The sequence below is a fragment of the Podarcis bocagei genome, assembly GCF_964188305.1.
Source record: "Podarcis bocagei genome assembly, chromosome: 3".
Lineage (NCBI taxonomy): Eukaryota > Metazoa > Chordata > Lepidosauria > Squamata > Lacertidae > Podarcis > Podarcis bocagei.
In genome coordinates, this window is record NC_138127.1 from 106,552,373 (window position 1) to 106,578,896 (window position 26,524).

Below are 26,524 nucleotides of genomic sequence, written 5' to 3' on the forward strand. Positions count from 1 at the left end.
CCTAAGCGCAGCAGGAGAGGCATTGCTCCAAGAACAGGGACTTACAACTGAACTGAGAAGCTCAAATTCCCGTTCCGGCAAGAAGGAGTGCCAGCCATCCTCGATGACTTCAAACATGGGCCGGTAAAAGAAAGGATACATCAGGGTGATGGAATCCAAGGTGGACAGTGCCTGCGGGACAGAAAACACAGATATGCCGAGACATAATTTTATTGAACAATCCTGAAGGTTCAGTGGGTCTCGGCCCCTTAGAAGCGTTTTGCTTCCACAGCAGCTGTTTATTATTTATTTAAAGCATCTGTACGACGCTCTTCGGCCAAAAAGGCTCCCAGACACATACAATCACATAAAACAAGACAGGTGGGTGTCGGCTTAAAGGCAAAGGGACCCCTGACCATTAGGTCCAGTCGTGGCTCACTCTGGGGTTGCGGCGCTCATCTCGCTTTATTGGCCGAGAGAGCCGGCATACAGCTTCCCGGTCATGTGGCCAGCATGACTAAGCCGCTTCTGGCGAACCAGAGCAGCGCACGGAAACGCCGTTTACCTTCCCGCTGGAGCGGTACCTATTTATCTACTTGCACTTTGACATGCATTCGAACTGCTAGGTTGGCAGGAGCTGGGACCAAGCAACAGGAGCTCACCCCGTCATGGGGATCTGAACTGCTGACCTTCTGATGGCAAGTCCTAGGCTCTGTGGTTTAATCCACGTCGGCTTACAAGCAGAGAAAAAGCACGGCACACAAGGGGAAAGGGCCAAGGAGGGAAGAGGAAAACCAGAATCAAAACTCGGGCATCAATTTCTAAACAGTTGTTCTTATAATGACTAGGGGAAGGAGCTGCGCAGCGAAGCTGGGCTTTTGGCAAAGGGGTAAGCTCGGCTTCCCATCTCTCCCCCTAAGGCAATCTGCTGGAATGGCTGCGGGGATGGGAGGCCTGATGGAACTGGCTACATGCAGTCTATCCCAGTACATGGTGCACAGGGTATAGGAAAGAACAGGTCTGCCCTTTGCCACTTTTCTTTTGCTTGGTTCCTAGAAGTGCCTACCATATCCTAGTTATGGACACCACATCACCTTACAATATCCTGCATTCAGAATGTCACAGAGAAATGTAGTAGCTGGGAGTGGTGCAGCCATCACGAGTAGGAGGTGCACAGAGAATGAAGCTGCACCTTAGAGCAGCCCAGTCTGAATAATGGGGATTACGGGAGGTGTGTTATGTCCTGAACACTTATGAAGCCCTCCTCCTCCTCCTTCCGCTGGTCCGCACTTGAGTTTCTTTGCCCATCCAGACTGACTTTTCCTCTTGCCTTTCTGATGGTTCGCCGTTTATCAACATTCCACTGATGACAGCTTTCCCCTTAGAGCAGTCTTTCTCAACCTGTGGGTCCCCTGATGTTGTTGAACTACAACTCCCATCACCCTTAGCTAGCAAGGCCAGAGCTCAGGGATGATGGGAGTTGTAGTCCAACAACATCGGGGGACCCACAGGTTGAGAACTGCTGCCTTAGAGGAATGTTCGCAAACATTCCATGACATCACAGCAGCTCAGCCAATGACTAAGGATGCAGGTGAGAGTGAGGTTTCGGCCCATCAGAGCTACCCTTCGAGATGGGGGACTATATCTGTGAATATGGAATGAGATGATCCCCGCGTTTTGATAAGCAAACAGAACATCTCCCAACTCTTCAGATATATGCTATTTTTACACACACATCCTTGCACTTTTATTTCTTCCCACTGTTCTTATGGAACTGAGCACCACCTTAGCCTCTGGCTCCTGAAAAACCGGGTCAGGTTTTTGCCATGTTCTCTCAACTTCTGCGGATCAGCTTACCTCAATGGAGCCAGCTATGTTCAAAGACTCCTCCATGCCAGGGATGTCAAGCTGGATAATCCGCAGGTCTTTGCATTTGATGATGATGGTGCCGATGGTGCCAACAAAACTGCAGCAACACAAAAGGCAGGTGTATTTAAGAGGAGGATGCAAGGATGCTCTGCAGGGATGCTCTGCAAGCCTGCAAAGGCAGCCGCTTACAGCGAACCCGCTGCATTCAACAGCAAGCAGCGCAACCAACAAGAGATTATAACCCATCACAATGTAGCTGCTAAAACACGCCCTTCATTTAATGCGAAGAAGTAGCTGGTTTGAAAAATGGTAAGAACAGAACTGCAAGTGATCTTAGCAAGGGGTGGGATGTGATTTGTAAAGGAGAATTGTCAAGTGGGAAGGGGGTTGCTTAGCTTTTCCCACACCTGCTGGTTTGCTCCTGCAAGTATTCCACCCACCACTGCCCAAAACATTAAACATTCTGTAACCTGCTTAGAGGTTTTTACAATTAAGTGGTATGCAAATAAATAAATATGAAGCTCCATCCTTCACCTCTGCAGAGCCTGCCTACGTGTCTCTTTGGTTCCTTCACTTACCTAAGACATAGATTTCCCTCCCAAACCATGAGGGCTAGGAGCTTGGTATTCTAATTTGACGGTGGTGCAGAAAGGAGAGAGACTGCAATGACACAGGACTCTGCAGGACATGCACAGAAGAGCCCTTGCTTATATAGAAAACTGGAATGAGGAGGACTCCGATCCCGTCAGTGTGAAGCATTAGAAGCAGAGAAAGTGAAGTGGGCTTAAAGAGAGGAAAGCGGATCACAGTTGTGATCAGGTTAAGCTCAATCAAGCAACCAGCAAGGATTAGGGAGAGTCAGACATGCAGGGCCAGACATAAAAGATCAGGGTTTCCATGGCGAGGGACTGCTAAGTCATTGGCGCAGACGCACCAAATTAGCAGGAGTGGATGAGGTCAGCCAGGGATTTGCGGGTTACATTGTGCAATGTCAGGTCTAAGCAATCCTTTGGTCTAATGCAAGGATTCATAAAACTTTTGACCCTATACTGCATGTAGCACACATGCTTCCTCAATAGGAAACAGTTTCCCCACTCAGGAGGACGCTGCTCAGTGTCATCTGCCTTATATGAAGAAGGTCCTGGGTATCTCCACGTAAGGCCTTCCTGAAACCCTGGAGAGCTGCTACCAGCCAGTGTGGACAATATTGAGCTAAATGGGCCAAAGGTTCAATTCAGTAAAAGGCAGCTTTCTCCCTTCCTGCAAACAGCTGAGCCTCTCTCTGTTGCTTCAGGCATCTTATCAGGGAGGAAACCTGATAACAAGGGAGTGTTGTGTTTACACTGGCAGTTTTTTGCTTATTTCCTGCAGAACATGTGTTAATACTACAAAACCCAGCAATGATTTACTGATATTCTAGCCAAGCTTGAGTAACAGGAAGGGTGTTTGTCTTCCACCTCATTCCAGTTATTTACCCAGAGGCAACTAAGACAGGTACACAAAGTGACATCTGTAGCCGATGAACAGTTTGGGGGGAGGGGAGCGGAATTGGAAGGGACCATGAGGGTCATCTAATCCAACCCCTTGTAAGGCAGGAATCTTTTTGTCCAACGTGGGGCTCAAACCTACAACCCTGAGATTAAGAGTCTTGTGATCTAATTAATAAAAATAAAAAATACAAAAGAGACACCCATGGCAGGGACCTGGTTATCCAGCTGGGAACGCCTATTGGAACAAATACGTCTTCTGTGGTTTCCATAAGGTTCAGACAGCAAGCGCCTGTCGTATCTCAGCAGGAATGCTCTTCCACAGGGGCCCATGGGAGGTGTATTCCAGTTACCTTATGACTTTTACAGCATGCATTTTGATTTACTGAAAACTACTGTCTTTGGGGAGGTGTGAGAAGCAAACGCAACGAGTGGTACATAAATAATGTTCTTTTTAAAACCTTTTCTAGGGAAATACGTACAGTTCAAACCCAGGCCACATCCTCAAAACACACTGCTCCCCTCCCAGGACTACAATTGCCACAGTGGGAATCCCTCTTCCCAGGGAACGCTGGGAATGTAACTCTGTGATGGGGATAAAGGGGTCCCTGAACAACTCTTGGCAACCTGAACAAACTACAGCTCCCAGAGTTCTTTGGGGGAAGCTGTGACTGTTTATAAAGTGGAATTGCGGCATTTTAAATGTACAATGTGGATGCAGCCTCTGTATAAGGGACACAGGAAGCTGCCTTATACAGAGTCAAGCCATTGGTCAGTGTGGTCTACTCTGACCAGCAGCAGCTCTCCAGGGTCTCAGATGGGGATCATTTCCCAGCCCAAAGTGGAGATGCCGGGGATTAAACTAGCATAAGCAAACTCGGCCCTCCAGATGTTTTGGGACTACAACTCCCATCATCCCTAGCTAACAGGACCAGTGGTCAGGGATGATGGGAGTTATAGTCCCAAAACATCTGGAGGGCCAAATTTGCCTAAGCCTTGATTAAACCTTCTGAATGGGGTAACCGTGCCCCTGAAGGACCAGGTGCGCAGCCTGGGAGTCATTTTGGACTCACAGCTGTCCATGGAGGCACAGGTCAAATCTGTGTCCAGGGCAGCTGTTTACCAGCTCCATCTGGTACGCAGGCTGAGACCCTATCTGCTTGCGGACTGCCTCGCCAGAGTGGTGCATGCTCTGGTTATCTCCCGCTTGGACTACTGCAATGCACTCTAGGTGGGGCTATCTTTGAAGGTGACCTGGAAACTACAACTAATCCAGAATGTGGCAGCTACACTGGTGACTGGGAGTGGCCGCAGAGACCACATAACACCGGTCCTGAAAGACCTACATTGGCTCCCAGTACGTTTCCGAGCACAATTCAAAGTGTTGGTGCTGACCTTTAAAGCCCTAAACGGCCTTGGTCCAGTATATCTGAAGGAGCATCTTCACCCCCATCGTTCTACCCGGACACTGAGGTCCAGCGCCAAGGGCCTTCTGGCGGTTCCCTCACTGCGAGAAGCCAAGTTACAGGGAACCAGGCAGAGGGCCTTCTCGGTGGTGGCACCCGCCCTGTGGAACGCCCTCCCTCCAGATGTCAAAGAGAACAACAACTACCAGACTTTTAGAAGACATCTGAAGGCAGCCCTGTTTAGGGAAGCTTTTAATGTTTGATGTATTATAGTATTTTAATATTTTTTTGGAAGCCGCCCAGAGTGGTTGGGGAAGCCTAGCCAGATGGGCGGGGTGTAAATAATAAATTATTATTATTATTATTATTGTTGTTGTTGTTGTTGTTGTTGTTGTTGTTGTTGTTGTTGTTGTGAATGCAGAGCAGATGCACTACTCCCTGAGCTACTGCCCCTCTCTGCCTTCAGCCAGGCCACACAACTCCACAGCAGTGACAAGCCAGCCACTATGGGACGTTAACGCCCTTCCAAGTAATCCTGTGAACTGCCAAACGGCCCTGGTAATATTTTTAAATAGATCAACCAGCCACTGCTGCCCTTACAAGGAGAAGCTCCGCTGCGCCAGTTCCCCATTTACTCGCATTCAAGGAAATTGCAAAAGAGCCTGGCAGGAGGGCAAGCAGGTTAATTGTCCCATTTCAAACCCTGTTCCAAACTGCTTGCTGCTCTTTAGTTCAGAAGAAAGGAACGCGTGCCAGAGAGTAGGATGCGAGAACAAAAATGAAGGCTCCGCAGATTGCAGCTCGTCTTTCTCTACCAGGCTACCGGGAGAAAAGCAACACCAAACCCTTGCAAGCAAATTGCCTCTTGCTCGCTCGGGATTTTGAAAACGGCAGGGGAGAAGTCATGGAGACAAAGGCGGAGGAGGGACCCAAGCCGTATAAACTTCAATGCCTTTCCCAAAGTATGGTCCCACCCACCTGCATCTAGCTTACAGCCTCATTCTGAGTAGCAGTGGGCTCAGGACAAACAAAAGGAAGGTATTTCTTCTGCAAAATTACCTTACGGCAGGGGTTGCTAATGTTGTGCCCGTGGGTGCAATGATACCCCTTGCGGGCTTCTCCTGATGCCCACAAAGCCCTCCAGCACTGCCACTTGCCGCCTCTCTTGGCCATGAGATGGTGAGGGGTGGTCACCCCTGCCTCCTCTGGAAAGTCCCTACAGTTGAACTAGGAAGTTGGAAGATTGACGCTCTTCCCCACTTCCTCTTATGCACTTCTCAAGGCTCAGATCCGACTTTAAGCCAGATCCCTTGGAAAGTGAAGTGTGTCCACACGCACGTCCTTTGGGGGTGGGAATTAATCTGAGGCAGGGGAAGAATTAAGCTGCAAGAAGTATGGTGCCTAAGGCACCCACTTAAAAATCCAAAGGCGCTCACTTAAAAATCCCAATGTGCCCACGAGCCTTACGGAAACGGTGTTTGAAAGAAAGATCAAGCACATTCATGGAGGTCAATTAGGTCTCCTTGTGCCTACAAGTTAAGGGAGCTAAGTAGAGCCTCCATGCTCAGGGGCAGTATACCACGAAATAACAGGAGTGGGGCAATGCAAATAGACAGGCCCACTGCCTTCAAGCCCTACTTGTGGGCTCCCTGTGGGCAATTGGCCAGCTGCTCCAGGAAGCAAGTTGCTGAACTAGATGCACCTTGTAGTCTGACCCAGCAGTTTAGATATGATGATTAATCCCCAGAGGCCTGTCCTCCAGGGTGCAAATATAAAAACTGACAGCCATAAAGCAAAATTCAGTTGAGTATGAGCAGACCTTTCCCTTGTTTAAAGGCAGAGGCTGAGTCTTTCTCAGAATCGTGAACTGTAGCAGAGGTGGGGCACCTGTGGCTTTCCAGACAACAATGGAGAACTACAATTCCCATCATCCCTCAACCTCGGCCGTGCTGGCTGGGGCAGATGGGAGTTGGGAGTCCAACAACATCTGAAGGGTGGCAGCTTCCCCACTCCTAACCAGCGGGAAAAGTCAAAAGGATAAAACCGATCCTTAGCTAATCTGATTAGGGCAAAAGTTCTTCCTGACCACAACTGGGAAAAAAAAATCCAGTTCTGAGGCATATGCGTTGGCAGGGCAGGGCATCCACTCACTCAGTTAAGGGAAATATTACAAGCATGCCAAGTTATGCCATCAATCATTCTTGCAGAAGGGCTGCAGCTCAGTGGTAGTGCATCTGTTCTGCACACAGAATGTGCCAGCCTCAATCCCTGGCATCTCGATAGGGCTGAAAGGCTGCCCTTTCAAAATCCAGGAGAGCCACTGCCTGTCAACGTACACAATACGGAGCTAGATGGACCAGTGGTCCGACTCTGTACTAGACAGCTTTCTATGTTCCTTAGGCCAGGATAGCTCAGTTGGTTAGAGCATGGTTCTGATATTGCCAAGGTCACAGGTTCGATCCCCATACAGGACATATTCCTGTATTGCTAGGGGTTAGATGAGATGAGTTTTCCCAGTAGTGATGTATGGAAGTGAGAGCTGGACCATAAAGAAGGCTGATCGCCGAAGAATTGATGCTTTTGAATTCTGGTGCTGGAGGAGACTCTTGAGAGTCCCATGGACTGCAAGAAGATCAAACCTCTCCATTCTCAAGGAAATCAGCCCTGAGTGTTCACTGGAAGGACAGATCCTGAAGCTGAGGCTCCAATACTCTGGCCACCTCAGGAGAAGAGAAGACTCCCTGGAAAAGACCCTGATGTTGGGAAAGATGGAGGGCATAAGGAGAAGGGGACGACAGAGGACGAGATGGTGGGACAGTGTTCTCGAAAGTACCAGCATGAGTGTGACCAAACTGCGGGAGGCAGTGGAAGACAGAAGTCCCTGGTGTGCTCTGGTCCATGGGGTCACAAAGAGTCGGACATGACTAAATGACTAAACAACAACAACAAAGATGAGATGATCCCCTACAATTCTATGATTCCATCCTTGGTTAAGACCCAGCACAAAACCAGGCATGTTTACACCCAAGTTCATTTCCATGGGATAGCAGGACACTGGCATGTAACCACTGTCGCTGTCCAATAAGATCTGTACATTCCTTATGTCTAAATGTCAGCTCAGTAATACTTAGGTGGTCAGCCCCGGCAACCCCTCCTCTCTCAGTAAAATGGAGAATAATTAAACTGGGTTGCTTGGAATGGTGTTGAGTACATAGATACATTTCTTCAGTGTTCTGTAAAAAATGATTATCCCAGCAAACAGTGTTGAAGGCAACAGAAAAAGAAAATATACATAACAGGGGGGAAAAACAAGGCAGGCTGGAACACATTAATAATACTTTACAACGGCCATAAAAAACAGCTTATGAGACTGGAGACCTGTCTGAATAATCGAACCAGCAGAAGGTAATTATAGAGCAGAAATTGGCTAGTGAGATGATGGGCTCACCTTCACTAGAAGTCCCTAAGCAGTGGCTGGACAGCCTTCTGCCTAGGACAGCCTAGCCCTAGAATTCCTGCAAAAAGGAGGATTGCCTGCAGGAACCCTAAAAAACTGATTCTATGAGGAGTTGGCAAGCTGCAGGTTGGCTGCTGTGAGAACAGGGGGCCTTTAGCCTGATCCAGTGGGGCTCTTACGTTCTTAAGAAGATCCAGAACTTGAGAGGAACCACTGAGAAGGCCCTTTTTTGTCTTGAGTTCCAGCCAAACAGGCTACAGATGATGGCAGGACAGAAGGACAGCATCTCCCAAATATAATAATAATAACAATATTAATAATAATTTATTTATACCCTGCCCATCTGGCTGAGTTTCCCCAGCCACTCTGGGCAGCTCCCAATTGAATGTTAAAAACAATACAGCATTAAATATTAAAAATTCCCTAAACAGGGCTGCCTTCAGATGTCTTTTAAAGATAAGATAGCTGCTTATTTCCTTCACATCTGAAGGGAGGGTGTTCCACAGGGCGGGAGCCACTACCGAGAAGGCCCTCTGTCTGGTTCCCTGTAACCTCACTTCTCTCAAAAGTCAGGCAGTATGGAATGGGGTCACTTGGGGGCAGTCTTTCAGGTCACTTGGGGGCAGTTTATGTAGGGCTTTGTGGGACAAACTCATAAGGACATAAGAAGAACTTAAAGAAGGATAGAACCTTTTTTATGTATGCAACAACAGCAGCAAGAATTCTCATCGCAAAGCACTGGAAGACCCAAGATTTACCCACACTGGAAGAATGGCAGACGCAACTGATAGACTACATGGAATTGGCTGAAATGACTGGCAGAATTCGGGACGTGGGAGAAGAGACGGTGGAAGAGGACTGGAAAAAACTTAGAGACTATCTACAAAAACACTATAAACTGTACGAATGTTAGGAGAATGCACGATTGAAAGTAACACGCCAGCAGTAAAATTTGTTGTAAGATATATGAGAATAAGTGAGGTTTTAAGGAAGCGATGAAATTTGAAGTAATATTATGTTTAAATCAAGCAGATAAACTTATGATAAAGTTACTTTAAATTCGGGACATAATATTTGAGATTTATAGAATAAGAACTGAAATAAGGTAATAAATTGCTGTCTATAATTATGACTGAGAACGCAGGGAAGGGCGATGTGAGGAAGTCCAAAGATTAAGAAAATATAACTTATGAACAACTGTACTCTATATGTACTTTTCTTTTACTCTTTGTTTATTTTTTAATTTTGCTTTGATTCTTTCTGTGTCTATGGTGATGGTATTTCATATTTCTGGTGGTTTGTATGTTGTTTAAAAAATTGCAATAAATATATTTTTTTAAAAAAAGAAGAACTTGCTGCTGGATCAGGCCAATGGCCCATTAAGTCCAGCATCCAGTTCTCGCAGTGGCCAACCAGATGCCTTTGGGAAGCAGACAATAATGACCTGAGTGTATATGTGCTTTCCTTGCCCACCACGCTGTCTCCAAATGCTTTTTTCTTACACATTCAAATGTTGAATGGAAATTACATGTTTCTTCTGCAGTACGCAACTCATTTTCCTCCTCCGTTAACTGCCTGCAACACAAAGATAAAAGCTCCCTCACCGTTTTTCAATGGAATCAATGTTGGAATGCAGAAGCCACAGTTCCTCAACATTGTCTTGCCGCCGCGAAGAGAAGATGAGGTGATGGCCTGTCAAGCACAGCGTCCCCTCCACTGCCGGGTAGAAGGGGCGGTGAAGGACCACGTTGTCAGCCCGTGGCGTCTTGATGAGCTCAGCAAACTCCATGTTTCCCTCAGCTCCAGCACAACGTTCCTGTAAGCAAACCGGTGCCAACTCGAATCTTCCAGCAAGATATAACCCAAAATTCTTGGTAGCTTCCACAGGAGGCCACAAGCTTCAAGATCACGGCACTAGCTGAGAGTTAGCGTCCCAGCAGAGGTCATCGCTGCAGGATCCAATTTCTTACTGGTTGGGGGAAGACATGAGAAATCATGAACCAATTCTAGCTTAGAAAAGGATAGCAAATATTAAGGGTGTTTTGAGGAAGGGGCAGGATAACTTACAAGGTATGGGAGAAGTTTTAGGAAAGAGGAAAGCTCTCTGGGGAGTGGGTGGGGAAGATGTCACAAACCAAGGTGCTAATGAAAGGCAGGTATCTGGGGATGTCACAATCACATCTCTCTCCAGGTGCAAATGTGCAAAAGGATGTAAAGCAGAAGTCTTAACATGTTATTAAGGGCCTTAAGGACTTTTGGAGAGAATTCAAAGGTCCTGCCCTCCCACCACTAAGGACTAAAATCACAGCACCTGGTGTGGTCAGAACACCCCAAAACCCACCCACTCGGACTCTCCCATCCACAAACCACCAGAAGCGGATCCATTTCCAGCTCCTAGGCATGGATAACAGGTGAAGAATAAACCCATGCTCCCCTAACACAGAAGCCAGGGAAGACCTTGTGCAGAACAGAGATCCCAATTCAGTGGGGAGGGGGGGTCCAATTACCTGAGAATGGTTCCCCCCTCCACACATATACCCCACACACCCAGGGGAGGGAGAGGCAGCTGAACTCCCCACTCCTAACAACAGAAAAGGGTAATCGCCTCCCACCTACCCACCCACCACGACTTCAAGATGGGGAGTTAACACCCCACCCACTCCTGCCCAGCTCATGGAATCAGAAATGGGAGCGATTATGACTCTATTACTATTTATTCAAACTGCACGCCGCCCTTCGCCCGCGACACGCAAAACGAGAATGCCAAAAGTGCAATGAAAACAAACCAATAACCGACCAACCCTACCCCCCTATAAATCACAGGGCTGTGGGGAGGGGAACCCCCCCCCCTAATCTCAGAAGAACTTGTTGAGGTGAGGAAGTGGGGGGGATGGAGAGAGAGAAAGAATTAAAGAATCAATACCCACCTTTTGGAGAGGGGAAGGAGGTTGGGGGGCTGGGCCCCCAGCTGTCATAGGGTGGACTCCATAGTGGAGGAATTTTTTGGGGTGGGGGGAACTGGCAACAAAAGCCTGTTTTTTTTAATAATAATAATAATAATAGTCTGGATGCCACACGCAATATATGCAATATTGTAGAGATAAAGGTATACACACACACACACACACACACACACACACACAGCCCGCCTTTCTCCCAGTCTAGGGGGGGGGGGACCCAAGGTTTCCTTTGCCCCCAACCAACCCTCCTTCCTTCCTCTGCCTCCCCTATAGAGGCTCCAGGAGACAGGAAGAGCTCCCCGCCGGTACCCGGATGTTGAGGCGGTTGGCCGTTATTTTGGGAGGGGGAGGGGGAGAGGAAATGAGGAGAGGAGAAATGAGGAGAGCAATAGTGATATTAATAATAATAGCGATAATAATAATGAAAATACACACGAAACAGCCGGGAGGCGGGGCCGGCGCTGCCCGGAGGCGGAGTGGCGGAGGGGGCAGGGCCGCCTCGCCCCCACGTGACGCTCCCCGGCGACCAATGAGGGGAGGCAACTGAGAAGCGCGGAAGTTGCCTCCGGGTCCTTCGCTTTTCTCCTTCCCCACCTCTCTTCAGTGTGTTTTTCTCTCTCTTTTTGCCCTTACCGGAAATAGGCCGCGGGAGGGAAGGTGCCGGCTGGAAACTCGGCCCCGCAGCGAGGCGGCTCCGGTGTCAAAGCCTGCTCCGTCATAATCGGGCGAGGCAAGGCGAGGGTTTGCTTTGAATTGGCCGTTGTGCGTGTGAATGTGACTGTGAGTGAATGTGCGTGTATATTGATGTGAGTGGGTGTAAGATATAAAATATATTATGTGTGTGTATATGTGTGTGTGTGTGTGTGTGTGTGTGTATAGGTAAAGGGACCCCTGACCATTAGGTTCAGTATATATATACAATCATAAAAGGTAAAGGGACCCCTGCCCACTAGGTCCAGTCGTGGCCGACTCTGGGGTTGCGGCGCTCATCTCGCTTTATTGGCCAAGGGAGCCGGCGTACAGCTTCCAGGTCATGTGGCCAGCATGACTAAGCTGCTTCTGGCGAACCAGAGCAGCACATGGAAATGCAGTTTACCTTCCCGCCGGAGTGGTACCTATTTATCTACTTGCACTTTGACGTGCTTTCAAACTGCTAGGTGGGCAGGAGCTGGGACCGAGCAACAGGAGCTCACCCCGTCGCGGGGATTCGAACCGCCCACCTTCTGATCGGCAAGTCCTAGGCTCTGTGGTTTAACCCACAGTGCCACCCGTGTCCCTCATATACAGTCATACCTCGAGATAAATACGCTTCAGGTTGAGCTCGTTCGGGTTGCGCTCCACGGCGACCCAGAAGTAACGGAGCACGTTACTTCCGGGTTTCGCTGACAGTCAAAAAGACATTATGCGCATGCGTGGAAGCGACGACACACGCAGACGCGCTGTCACGTCTTACGGTATGTTCAGGATGTGAACGGGGCTCCGGAATGGATCCTGTTCGCATCCTGAGGTACCACTGTACATGTATGTATGTGTGTGTGTATTGTATTTTCTTTTATTGGTCATTGAATATGTGTGTGTATTTTTTTTAATTTAAAATATTTATTTATTTATTTATTTATTTATTTATAATACCCCACCCATCTGGCTGGATTTCCCCAGCCTCCCTGGGCGGTTTACAGCACATATAAAAACATAATAAACTATAAAGCATCAAACATTAAAGACATCCTGATACGGGGCTGCCTTCAGATGTCTTCTAAAGGTTGTGTAGTTTTTTTATCTCCTTGACATCTGAAGGGAGGGAGTTCCACAGGGTGGGCACCACTATACTAATATGCATATATGTGTGAGTGTGTTGTTTTTATGTGTACATATGCATATATTGTGCCCGGGGGCTTGGCTCAGTCCTTTGTAGAATTTGAAGGGAGAGAAGTGCCTCTGAGAGTATGCAGAGTACCTTCCCATATGTGTGAGATGAATGGGTAGGGTGCTCTCTGTCTTAAGGACTAGCCCCTTAAATGAGGTGCTTCAAAATTGGGAAAATGAATGCTGTTAAAGCAAATAACAAGGCTTTGTGTTTTTTTGTGGCTCTGGACACTAGAGGGAAGCAGTTTGCTGTTCCAGTGTTGGTCAAACAGAACAGAACACACAAGTCCATTCCCTTCCATTCAACAATATTGTATTAGTATCATAAGCTATCATCCTCAATAACTTGGGATAAAGGACCAGGTAGGTAGCCGTGTTGGTCTGACGCAATAGAAATATACAGTGGTACCTTGGGTTACATATGCTTCAGGTTACATACGCTTCAGGTTACAGACTCCGCTAATCCAGAAATAATACCTTGGGTTAAGAACTTTGCTTCAGGATGAGAACAGAAATCGCACGGCGGAGGCGCGGTGGCAGCAACACTTAGCTAAAGTGATACCTCAGGTTAAGAACAGTGTCAGGTTAAGAACGGACCTCCAGAATGAGTTAAGTTCTTAACCCGAGGTACCACTGTACAATATAAAAAATAATTAAAATGTCCAAAAAAATAGACTGGAAAGAAAAGTTGCTGAATTACAACTTATTACCAAACTTAAAACCGTGGAGAGACATTGGATTCTTATCTCATTATACATGATATATCCCTTGTTTTTCCCTGTAAGACCAACTGCAGTCGTTAATAGTCAACAGGTTTACCACACCTATCAGCCAAAATCACCCATTCCCAACACCCTTCTGAGTAATACCCCTCCCCACCCTCTCACTATATATACAGCTCTGGTGACTTCTGTTTCAGTGTATCTGAAGTGTGCATACACACGAAAGCTCATACCAAAAACAAATGTAGTTTGGTCTGCGAGGTGCTACTGGACAATGTTTTTATTGTGGGGGGGATAAAGGAATATACTTCTCAAATTTGCCAATGGTGCCAAACTGGGCGGGGTAGCTAATACCTCAGAATATAGAATCAGGGTTCAAGAGGGCTTTAACAGATTGGAGACCTGGGCCAGAACTATAAAACTACATAAAAACAGTCTCATTATGGACAAACGAAAGGTTCTGCACTTAGGCAGGAATAATCAGGTGCACAACTTCAGGATGTGGGCTTGCCAGTTGAAAAAGATATAAGGGTCTTAGTGAACCACAAGCTTAACACAAGTCAACAGCGTGAGGCAACAGCAAAAGAAGCTGATGTGATTCTAGGCTGCATCAACATATAGTGTCCCGATCAAGGGAAGTCGTAGTCTTGCTGCATTCTGCCTTGGTCAGACCCCACATATTGGGTCCAGTTCTGTGCACCACGATTTAAGAAGGATGTTGACAAGCTGGAAGATGTGCAGAGGAGGTCAACCAAGATGATCAAGAGTCTGGAAACCAAGCTGCATGAGGAATAGTTGAGGGACTTGGGTATGTTTAGCCTGGAAAAGAAGAGGCTGAGAGGTGATATGATGGCCAAGCTTGTTTCCCCAGCCCTAGGGGAATCCTGGCAGCCATTTCTGCAGCTTTCAACCCACCATTCATGGAGCTCAGTGTGATACCCATGGGTCTCTCCCCCCCCATTCCCCTCCCATTTATCCTCACAACAACCCTGTGAGGCAGGCTATGCTGAGTGATGGTAACCATCTCAAGGTCCCCCCATGAGCTTCATGGTCCTATGGGTCTTTGACGTGAGGCATCTGCAGACCTAGCTTCCAGAAGTCATTTTAATTACCTGCAATGCCTTGGAGCAGCCACTCCAGGTTCATCAACAGAAGTATATTGTCCAGATCAAGGGACGTAAGAGGCTTTGCTCTATTCCATCTTAGACCACACCTGGAATGCTGTGTCCATTTCTGGACACCACAATTTAAGATGTCAACAAGCTGGAATGTGTGCAGGGGGATCAATAGTCTGGAAACTAAGCCTTATGAGGAGCGATTGAAGGAGCTGGGTATGTTTAGCCTGGAGAAGAGGAGACTCAGAGGAGACATGAGAGCTATCTTCAAATATCTCCTTATATATATATACAGTGGTACTTTGGGTTACAGACGCTTCAGGTTACATACACTTCAGGTTACAGACTCCGCTAACCCAGAAATAGTACCTCGGGTTAAGAACTTTGCTTCAGGATGAGAACAGAAATCGTGTCTGGAGGGACAGAAATCGTGTCTGGCGGTTGCTCTGTGGGGCTTCCCAGTCCTGTCATGCAAACCCTCTGCGTGCAGAGCCAAGACACGAAGGCAAAGCCCTTCTTCCCTTCTTACCTTCCCGAATGAAGAACACACCAAAGGAAAGGAAGGCAATTTTCACGGCTGGGGTCCATCTGAGATCTCCTGGTGGCTGGGAAGCTAAGGGAGAACGTTTGCAGTCAGACCATGAAAGCATAACAATTCTCCTTTTGCAGCTCTGTACAGTGGTACCTTGGGTTACATACGCTTCAGGTTACATACGCTTCAGGTTACAGACTCCGCTAACCCAGAAATATGACCTCGGGTTAAGAACTTTGCTTCAGGATGAGAACAAAAATTGTGCAGCGGCAGCAGGAGGCCCCATTAGCTAAAGTGGTGCTTCAGGTTAAGAACAGTTTCAGGTTAAGAACGGACCTCCAGAACAAATTAAGTTCTTAACCCAAGGTACCACTGTAGTTACCCCCCCCCTCGTCCTGAGCCCTGGGTGGAGTGGGGGGCTGATAGGGTTGCCATATTCCAAAAAGTGAAAACCTGGACACAAAAGTTGTTGAGCTTTCTTTGCAAAATCTCAGAGGGCCTTTTTGGTGGTGGCACCCACCCTGTGGAATGTCCCCCCACCAGATGTCAAGGAAATAAACAGCTATCTGACTTTTAGAAGACACCTCAAGGCAGCCCTGTTTAGGGAAGTTTTTAAATGTTTGATGTTTCAGTGTGTTTTTAATATTCTGTTGGGAGTTGCCCAGAGTGGCTGGGGAAAACCAGCCAGATGGGTGGGGTATAAATAATAAAGTATTATTATTATTATTAAAATAAAAAACCACCAAAATCTACACTTCCGACAGTGCTTGCCATACGTCAGGATTTTCTAGGACTTTTAAACGATCTCAGCCCAGACACTGCTTCCAACTGCAGTATTCTGGCTATGTCTGGGACGTATGGCAACCGTAGGGACTGATAGGGCCAGGCAGAGAAGAAGAGTAGCCAACACATGACCTATCATTATTTCCATAGCAAGGTCTTTGTCTCCAGTATCCTAGAGTCAGGGTTCATCTACGTCTCTGTTTTCCCTGTCGCTCCCCCACCCCAGCTGAGAAACCTACAGTTTAGCCCTGAATTGGAACAATGGGCCAGCATGTTTCTCATGGGTTGTCACTTGTTCTGACTGAGTGCTAAACCACTCAGACCCGTGCCTAAAAAGCATAGGGCAAGCTAAACTATCCAGCTGTGTGCTTTCTTAGCACTGCACAAGCAAAAGTGTGGATGAGCGTCCAGTCAGAGCTTTTTAGCCACTGTATGCTCCAGGGCGAAGGATTTAGAACCCCGAAAAACCCAATATGCTTTTGTTTCAAGGAAATGGGGTGAAGGTGAAATTTGCACAAAGCACCAATTAAGTTAAGATGTTGGAGCACTCCAAACTGTTTGCCTGGGTTTGTGCACAGAAAATAGTAGCTACAGCTGAAGGGCAACACAAGGAGATCTGCACTGATTGTTGCAACGCATTCCTATTATTGTATAATTGTGTATTGTATAATTGTATAAATTGTATTGTATAAATAATTATATTGTTTAAATAATCTCAAAGGACCTGTTGATGGCATTTTACCATTGTACTGTTGAGAGTGTATTAACTTATGGTCTCTGTGTGTGGTTTGGGAGCTGCACGGTCAGGGAAAAAACAATGCTGTCCAGGGTTGTAAAGACTGCGGAGAGAATAATTGGGTGCACTCTTCCCACCTTGGGTCAAATCTATGCTTCCAGGTGCCACAAGAAAGCTGCAGAGTTAGTGCAGGATAGTGCTCACCTTGGAAATGATCTCTTTCAGCTTCTGCCTTCTGTAAGAAGGTACAGGGTTACAAAGACTAGGACTAGCCGCCTGAGAAACAGTTTCTATCCAAATGCGATTTTGGTTTTAAATGCAGTGTAAGGTAGTCTCTGGGACGCGGGTGGCGCTGTGGTTTAAACCACAGAGACTAGGACTTGCTGATCAGAAGGTCTGCGGTTTGAATCCCTGCAACAGGGTGAACTCCCGTTGCTCGGTCCCTCCTCCTGCCAACCTAGCAGTTCGAAAGCATGTCAAGTGCAAGTAGATAAATAGGTACCACTCCAGCAGGAAGGTAAACGGCGTTTCTGTGCGCTGCTCTGGTTCGCCAGAAGTGGCTTAGTCATGCTGGCCACATTACCTGGAAGCTCCCTCGGCCAATAAAGCAAGATGAGCGCTGCAACCCCAGAGTCAGCCACGACTGGACCTAATGGTCAGGGGTCCCTTTACCTTTAAGGTAGTCTCTATGGGAGTATATTGCATTTAATTATGGGGTATCAGAGTTTCTAGGGGGTTAACCAGGCTGGGATAGCAGGCTTGTTGGTTTTTGAATGTCTGATGTAGATTTTTTCAATTTTGTTGTTCTGTATGGGACAATGACAATAAAGATTATCATATCGTATCGTATAGTCGTAGAAGGCAGTATAATCTTAGAAGGGTTGTGGAAGTGAGTGGGGCATGGCTGTGATTATCATGAAAAGAGATGTTTGCTTGGCCCCCTCCAGGTGGCCAGTGGAGGGCTTGAACCTCCTTGGAGGAAGAAGAAGAAGAAGAAGAAGAAGAAGAAGAAGAAGAAGAGGAGGAGGAGGAGGAGTGCATGTAGCTTGCAAGCTTCAGTGGGATGTAAATTATAGCACAGAATCTCAGGGAGGGGAGTCTGCCCTCTTCTGCTCCCCTTTCCCAATAAACTTCCGTCTCCAGGGCCTGCCCAGTGACATCAGCTGGGGTCTTCCCCATGGCACCATACCCTCCAACATTTCTCTGATGAAAATAGGGACGTCCTATTCAATTATTATTATTATTTATGTTTGATGTTTTATCGTATTTTCAGTGTTCTGTTGGAAGCCTCGCAGAGTGCCTGGGGCAACCCAGCCAGATGAGTGGAGTATAAATCATAAAATAATAATAATAATAATAATAATAATAATAATAATAATAATAATTATTATTATTATTATTATTATTATTATTATTATTATTATTATTATTATTATTATTATTATTTATGAGTTATACCCCGCCCACTCTGGGCGGCTTCCAACAAAATATTAAAATACAGTAATGCATCAAACATTAAAAGCTTCCCTAAACAGGGCTGCCTTTAGATGTCTTCTAAAAGTCTGGTAGTTATTGTTCTCTTTGACATCTGGTGGGAGGGCGTTCCACAGGGCAGGTGCCACTATCGAGAAGGCCCTGTGCCTGGTTCCCGGTAACCTCACTTCTCGCAGGGAGGGAACCGCCAGAAGGCCCTCAGCGCTGGACCTCAATTTCTGGGCAGAACGATGGGGGTGGAAACGCTCCTTCAGATATACTGGACTGAGGCCATTATTATTAGTTATTATTTATTTATTAGTAACTAATATTGATATACCCTGCCCATCTGACTGGGTTGCCCCAGGCACTCTGGGAGGCTTCCAACATATATAAAACATAATAAAGCATTAAATAGTAAAAACCCCCGCAAAAAAACATCCCTACACAGGGCTGCCTTCAGATGTCTTATAAATGTTCTATAGTTACTTATCTCCTTGGCTCAGGAGTCACATAACTTCATACCCTCCAACATTTATCGAAAATAGGGACGTCCTAAGGAAAAGCGGGACATTCTGGCATCAAATCAGAAACCAGGATGGACTCTGTAAGTCTGGATCTGTCCCTGGAAAATAGGGACACATGACGGGGCTGTGACACTATCAGGGGGTCACCCCTAGGTCAACAGCTTTGGGCCTTAAATCTCAGGATCTGGGATGCTCCTCACCTGGCAACCCTATGAAGAGACCCCGCAGTTCTGAATTTGCCACAACACTGCTGGTGTCACTGCTACAGGCTCCCTTACCAGTTCCTCAGGTCGGCAACACCTCTCCTTCCCGTTGGCGCAGGACCCAAGGTCTAGTTCTGCGATGGCCCAGGTGGTCTCGTTGCATTTGCTCCTGCAGTAGCCGTCCCGGAGGATGCAGGTCTGCGTATCTGTTTGCCTTCTGCGTCCTGGACCAGGAAAAACAGTTCTGGGCATCAGCTTCGGGTCATAGCTGTCAACTTACAGATTTGAAAATAAGGAACCAGCAGCCTCGAAAATAAGCGATCAGCAGCCCAAATAAGGGATCTTGCTTAGCTAATAATAATAATAATAATAATAATAATAATAATAATAATAATTTATTATTTATACCCCGCCCATCTGGCTGGGCTTCCCCAGCCACTGTGGGCGGCTTCCAAAAGAATATTAAAATACTATAATACATCAAACATTAAAAGCTTCCCGAAACAGGGCTGCCTTCAGATGTCTTCTAAAAGCCTGGTAGTTGTTGTTCTCTTTGACATCTGGTGGGAGGGTGTTCCACAGGGAAGGCGCCACTACCGAGAAGGCCCTCTGCCTGGTTCCCTGTAACTTGGCTTCTCGCAGTGAGGGAACTGCCAAAAGGCCCTCGGCGCTGGACCTCAGTGTCCGGGTAGAACGATGGGGGTGGAGACACTCCTTCAGATATACTGGACCAAGGCCGTTTAGGGCTTTAAAGGTCAGCACCAACACTTTGAATTGTGCTCGGAAACGTACTGGGAGCCAATGTAGGTCTTTCAAGACCGGTGTTATGTGGTCTCTGCGGCCGCTCCCAGTCACCAGTCTAGCTGCCGCGTTCTGGATTAGTTGTAGTTTCCGGGTCACCTTCAAAGGTAGCCCCACAGATACAGAAATCCGGCACTGATGGAGCCATGGTGCTTTTGCTGCGACTGACTGTGTTATGCAGGGGGTTGGACTACATGATCCTAAGGGTCTACAACTTCGACCAAAGAAGAGGGGCAAACAAAACTTATGAACAACGTTGAGATGGCAAAGCTTACAGGCAGAATTAGAAACCAGGAAGAGGACCTCTTTAATAAAGAATGGGGAAAGTTTAAAATTTATTTGAAAAGCTATTGTAAAGAGTTGCATACATCGGTAGGATTGACAGAAAACTTGTAGTAAAAATTTGAACTATGGATGGGCAAATGATTTATAAAAATGGAGTTATGAAAGGGATGCAGAGGGGGAAATCACTACATTAAAATGCTGCACTAGTTGGAGGGTATGCTAAGCAGCACGTCAGGGCTGCTGCCATCATCCTGGCGCAAAGAGTTCCATTAGCCCTTCCCCACCCGAGAGAGAGGGAGGGAGAGAGACTCTCACCCATGCCGCCCGCGAGCCAGGCATGAGCGGTTGCAGCGACGCAACGGCCGCTGAAGTGCCGCCCTTCTGCGTCCCTCCCCATCCCCTCCTCTTCCTCCTCCCTCAGGCCGCCTCCTCAGCCGCAGCCACCGCTCTTCCACCTCCGGCTTCCCCTGGCAGCGTGGCGGAAGTCTCGCGAGAGAGGGGCTGCCTGCCCGCCCGCCGCCACCTGTCTCCTCACGACGCGCCCCTGAGGGGGAAAAGGGAGAGACGAAGACGCGGCAGCTCGTGCGCGTGCTCTCTCTCGCTCTCTCGAGGCGGAGGACCCCGAGCCGCTGCTTCCCTCCCGAGCCGGACAAGCATGAAACCCGGGAAATTTAAGGGACATCATCAATAAGGGACAGCAGTGGGAAACGGCGCTGGGATAAGGGAGTTTCCCGCCAAATAAGGGACGGCTGACAGCTATGCTTCAGGTGTCCTGTGCTTGTGTTTGCTAAGATAAGAAGGGAAGCAGTCATTGCTACTGGGAACACCGCTAGCCTAGCCTTGGGTGCGCATGTGTGCCCTCTGATTCAGGACAGATAAAAGAACTTCACACAGTGCCGATAAACTATGGAACTCATTCCTACAGGAGGCAGTGATGCTCACCAACCTGGATGGCTTTAAAAGAGAATCAGACAATTCATGGAGGAAGAAAATAATAATAATAATAATAATAATAATAATAATAATAATAATAATAATAATAATAGTATTTTTTATTTATACCCTGCCCTCCCCAGCCAGGGCCGGGCTCAGGGCAGCTAAATATAAATTACAATAAAACATAATAGAAAACAACAACAGACAAACAAACAGTTAATTAAAATACGGCTTAAAATACAGCTGAAAATGCAGCCTCATTGTAATGGTAGCCCATAAATCAGGACCCTAAAGGGAGGAAACATCAGATATTCACCCAAGCCAGCTATCCATGCTGGTCCTACATGGGCCAGCAAAAAAGCCAAGGGAAAATTTATACACCAAATCCCATATAAGGGACCAGAGTGAGTCTAAGCCAAAGGCCAGGCGGAACAGCTCTGCCTTGCAGGCCCTGCGGAAAGATGTCAAGTCCCGCAGGGCCCTAGTCTCTTGTGACAGAGCGTTCCACCAAGTTGGGGCCAGTGCTGAAAAGGCCCTGGTCCTGGTTGAGACCAATCTAACCTCCTTGAGGCTCGGGACCTCCAAAGTGTTGTTATTTGTGGACGTTAAGGTCCTCCGCGGGGCATACCAGGAGAGGCGGTCCCGTAGGTACATGGGTCCTAGGCCGCATAGGGCTTTAAAGGTCAAAATCAGCACTTTAAACCTGACCCTATACTCCACCGGGAGCCAGTGCAGCTGGTGTAGCACTGAATGAATGTGATCCCGCGGCAAGGATCCCTTAAGGAGCCTCACCACGGCATTCTGCACCTGCTGGAGTTTCTGGGTCAGCTTCAAGGGCAGCCCCACGTAGAGCGAATTACAATAATCAAGCCTGGAGATGACTGTCGCATGGATCACTGTGGCTAGATTAGGGTGAGAAAGGTAAGGGACCAACTGCTTAATACGGCTATTAATGTCTGGATGCCTCTGCTCTGCATCCTCAGCTGGGAGGCAGCAATGCTTCTGGCTCCCAGTTTTCGGAAACCACAGGAGGGGAGAGTTCCGCCCTGTGGAACTCCCTCCCACCAGATGTCAAAGAGAAAAACAACTACCAGATTTTTAGAAGACATCTGAAGGCAGCCCTATTTAGGGAAGCTTTTAATGTTTGATGCATTACTGTATTTTAATATTCTGTTGGAAGCTGCCCAGAGTGGCTGGAGAAACCCAGCCAGATAGGTGGGGTATAAATTATTATTATTATTATTATTATTATTATTATTATTATTATTATTATTATTATTATCCTCTTTTATAGTCATCTGAGTTGGTTGCCATCCCTGCCTTCCACAGGATTGAGTTCCATAGTTTAACTGTGCGCTCTGAGCATCCCATGTGTTCTGATCTTTACAACTTTGGTGTGGGTAAGCATTCATCTTGTTCTGTGAATAGGCATACTCTGCTTCCATTGCACTTTTTAACTTATTTCCTCCTGCACATCTTTACCAAAAATGCCATATTTAGCAGTCACACTATGCTTTATAATCTACTTTAGAATTGGGAAATTCAAAAATATGTTTTATCTGCAAAGATATGTAAACCCAAAAGCGCTGTTCAGTTGAATATTTATTCATTTAATTTCCTTTATGAATCGCTTCTCATAAAGCTTCCCAAACTGATTTCACAATAAAAACATATGATATACAGACTGGCTTATCCACACCTTCCCTTGTTCTGCTGCTTCCGTCACCCTCCTGGAAAAACCCTGCTCTTTAGTGCTCAATCGGAGCTAACAGGAATTTGGGTCCCCCCCTGATTGCCATTTGTTCTGATGTATCACTAAAGAGTAGGTTTTTCTTTGAAAGGGTTTTACATTTTTTTATGTGCTGTAAGCCACCCAGAGTGGCTGGGGAAACCCAGCCAGATGGGTGGGGTATAAATAAAATCATCATCATCATCATCATCATCATCATCATCATCACTCTCTGTGTGAAGAAGTCCCTCCTTTTGTCTGACCTGAATATTTGCACAGTCAGTTTCCCTGGATGTCTAGTAGTTTGAGAAAGGGAGGAAAACCTCTCCCTTCCATTTAGGGTACATCCACACTTCTTGTCCTGTGGCTAGAAAACACGGGTCTGAGAACTTTCCTGCGTGTTCTGCACTTTCTAGGCATGCGTCCGAGTGGTTTTGCCACTGCTGCACTGTTTCCCCCCTGGAAAAACTGCTCTTTAACGCTAAATTGGAGCAATCCAATCGGACAACCCGATTGTTGTTCACTGCAGGTTTTCCCAGGGGAAAGAGGTGGGGGAAATGGAGTTGCACATAAGCCCTTAAAAGACAAACCAAGGCTATCAGAGGAAACCCCCCAACACATACACACACATTGTGATGGCCTGGGATTCAGACTCGGAGGCTGAACCTGAGGAATCCCAGCCTGCACAGGAGTCCCCGCCTCCAGGACCAGCTGAGCTGGGGCTGGGGCATGAGCCTGAAGGGTCCTCACCTGTGCTGGATCCTCAGGTGCAGGCACCAGCTGAGTCTGTTTTGGCTCCTGAGGTGATGGAGGACCCATTGCCTGCAAGTACCCCACTCTCAGCCCCGTCAGGGGAAGAGGAGGTTGCCTCTGGGTTCGGTAACCCTCCAGCCTCTCCTGAGCTGCAGAGGCTCAGGGCAGAGAGATGGAGAGAACTAAGTTCCCGCAGGAGGAGTGCTCGCCTCCAGGCCAGGAGAGGTGAGTCACCTGAGGATCGGGGCCGCCCTGTGCCTCGGGGCAGATAAAAGCCAGCCAGCCCCAGTCCCAGGTTGCGGGAGCAACATTGTTGGTAGCCTGTTCCCTCCTGCACCCTGTCCTGCTCTTCTGCCAGAGTTCCTGACCTCACCCGACTCCCTGCCTTGGACCCAGCTTCAGCTTTGATGGACAGCCTCCATACTGCACCCTCGACCCCGGACTGGACTCAGACCTCGTCGCACAGTTAACCCTCGGGACCAGCACACACATACACAAAATGCTTTTCTTACCTGCCTGAGCAAAGGAGAGAAAAAGGAAGAGAGGGAAAAGAACCACAGAATGCCCCATGGGTGCGAGTTGATAGGATGTGAGAGGTCTGGAAGGACCCAAGAAGGAAAGTGAACAACAAAAGAGATGTGCCTAAGAAACTGCAGGGTGTGTGTGTGAAGGAACACAGAGTCTCCGGCCTCCCAACTCTTCCTCCTCCATGCTCGAGTGTCGCTCCACCCCAGTGCACCAGCTCGGAGAACGATGGGCGCCCTGATTGATGTTTAAGACTCTTGTAGTATTGCTCAAATTCAGGGCAGCCAACCTCTGACTTTAAACATACTGGAGACAGTGATCAGAAGCGGGGCAGGCAAAGCCAGGACAGAGCCTGGAGGGTGAGAGTGAAGCTACACCCTTGTGCAAATTAATTGGAACAAAGCTTGTTTCCCCCCCCCTTTTCTTTTTATAACTTTTTTATTCAAAATTAAAACAAAACATATTATCCAGAAACATATCATCCTTATTCCCCCCCATTTTCCTCCCTCCCCCCACAGAACCCACCCACCCCCGACTTCCCTCAGTTCCAGTCTTTGGTTTCTCTAAGAATGCTGTTTTCTGCATGTTACAATGTTGTATAGATCCTCAAACTATTTAGCTGATTATTATCAATAAAAAGTTTGTGAATGTTTATTCAAAGCCAGCCAAGGAGTCCAGTTCTCTTTGTTGCATCTTCAAATACATTGTAAAGGGTTCCCATTCATCTTTAAAGTCACAGTTATCCTTGTCCTGTAGCTTATATGTCAGTTTTGCCAGTTCTGCATAGTCCATCAATTTTTCTTGCCATGATCCTTTAGTTGGGGTTTCTTCAGTCTTCCATCCTTGTGCTCTCGCGGCCATTGTTGCATACATGAAGATGTTTTTCAGTTTTTTTGGCAAATCTTTCCCTACAATCCCTAATAAAAATGCTTCAGGTTTTTAAACAAATGTTAAATGGAACATTTTCTTCAATTCGTTGTATATCATTTCCCAAATTTTTTAAATTACCTTACAATCTCACCACATATGATAAAATGTCCCCTCCTTTTCCTTACACTTCCAACATATATTTGAACTAGTTTTGTACATTTTCCCTAACTGCACTGGTGTTGTGTACCATCTGTACATCATCTTCATGTAATTCTCATTCATTAGGGTGTTGGAAGCCTGCAGCCAACAGAAGGAACGATGTGCTCACCACAATATATTGAGGTTCTACGAAAGAAAGTTATTCCAGAGCTGGAAAAGAGGTATCCTGGCAGTACTGGGATATTGCAGCAGGATCTAGCCCCCTAGAAAGTGGTGAAGAAATTCATGACAGAGCAGCAAATACAGGTACTTGATTGGCCAGGGAATTCCCCAGACATAAATCCCATTGAGAATTTGTGGGCTACAGTCATACCTCTTGTTATGTTCGGTTCAAATTACGTTCTTTCAGAATACGTCCCGCAGCAACCCGGAAGTAGTGGAACAGGTTACTTCCGTGCTGTAGATTGTATGACGATGGAGAAGCTCCTTCACGTGCTGATTCAAGTGTGGTGCGGGGATCCAAAAATCAACAGTGACTGTTCAAAACTAGTAGACTGCATGCCAAACCGTGTTCAAATGCTGCTTAAAAATAACGGAGGTCATATCCGTTACTAATTTTTAATTTAATTTTAATTTATTATTTATACCCCGCCCATCTGGATGGCTTCCCCAGCCACTCTGGGCGGCTTCCAAAAAATATTAAAATACTGTAGTACATCAAACATTAAAAGCTTCCCTAAACAGATGTACTAATGTACTAATGTACATATATGTGTTTCAATTAATTTGCACAAGGGTGTACCTGCTATTGGTAAAGACTTTGGAAGAACGGTTGGAAGTTTACGGCTTGTACCTCATTTAAATGTTGGAAATGTAAAAGAAGAGGAAGAAGAAGAAGAGGAAGAGGAAGAGGAAGAAGAAGAAGAAGAAGAAGAAGAAGAAGAAGAAGACGACGACCGTTCAGATACTGTTAGCCCAATACAGTCCCAACCAAAGAAGGCTGGTAAATTAAGTTAATGGAATATGCTGAAATCGTTAAGATAATGGTAATTGGGAAACTGAGAAATCGAGATGACAACAATAAAAATAAGAATGGGAAATGTTTATTGTATATATACAAAAGCAATGCACATAAGTTAATACATTTGCTTTGCTTCTCACAGTGAGGGAACTGCTGGAAGGCCCTTGGCGCTGGACCTCAGTGTCCGGGCAGAATGATGGAGGTGGAGACGTTCCTTCAGGTATAGTGGGCCGAGGCCGTTTAGGCGGTTCCCTCACTGCAAGAAGCCAAGTTACAGGGAACCAGGCAGAGGCCCTTCTGGGTAGTGGCACCCGCCCTGTGGAACGCCCT

General features: G+C 46.9%; 3 protein-coding genes across 3 annotated transcripts in view; all 3 read right to left on the minus strand.

Annotated features, from left to right (window-relative positions):
• Positions 1 to 11,560, minus strand: part of MTMR9 (myotubularin related protein 9) — a 32,525-nt gene extending 20,965 nt beyond the window's left edge. Inside the window, exons 1-4 of the mRNA XM_081187130.1 lie at positions 11,126 to 11,560; positions 9,803 to 10,167; positions 1,837 to 1,945; positions 46 to 171 (exon numbers count right to left, since the gene is read on the minus strand). Coding sequence (XP_081043256.1) covers positions 46 to 171; positions 1,837 to 1,945; positions 9,803 to 9,987 — 420 coding nt within the window. The 5' untranslated portion in view covers positions 9,988 to 10,167; positions 11,126 to 11,560. The remainder of the gene's footprint in view (positions 1 to 45; positions 172 to 1,836; positions 1,946 to 9,802; positions 10,168 to 11,125) is intronic.
• LOC308584069 (L-threonine 3-dehydrogenase, mitochondrial-like) overlaps positions 1 to 26,524 on the minus strand; it is a 201,235-nt gene that overhangs the window by 57,751 nt on the left and 116,960 nt on the right. The window lies entirely within an intron of this gene.
• LOC308584151 (gallinacin-13-like) lies at positions 14,456 to 24,270 on the minus strand. Its single transcript, XM_081188904.1, has 4 exons — positions 24,132 to 24,270; positions 19,191 to 19,339; positions 15,391 to 15,474; positions 14,456 to 14,565 (listed from the first exon to the last, which is right to left on the minus strand). The coding sequence occupies exons 1-3, from the start codon at positions 24,187 to 24,189 to the stop codon at positions 15,433 to 15,435; spliced, it is 249 nt and encodes an 82-aa protein (XP_081045030.1). The 5' UTR covers positions 24,190 to 24,270; the 3' UTR covers positions 14,456 to 14,565; positions 15,391 to 15,432.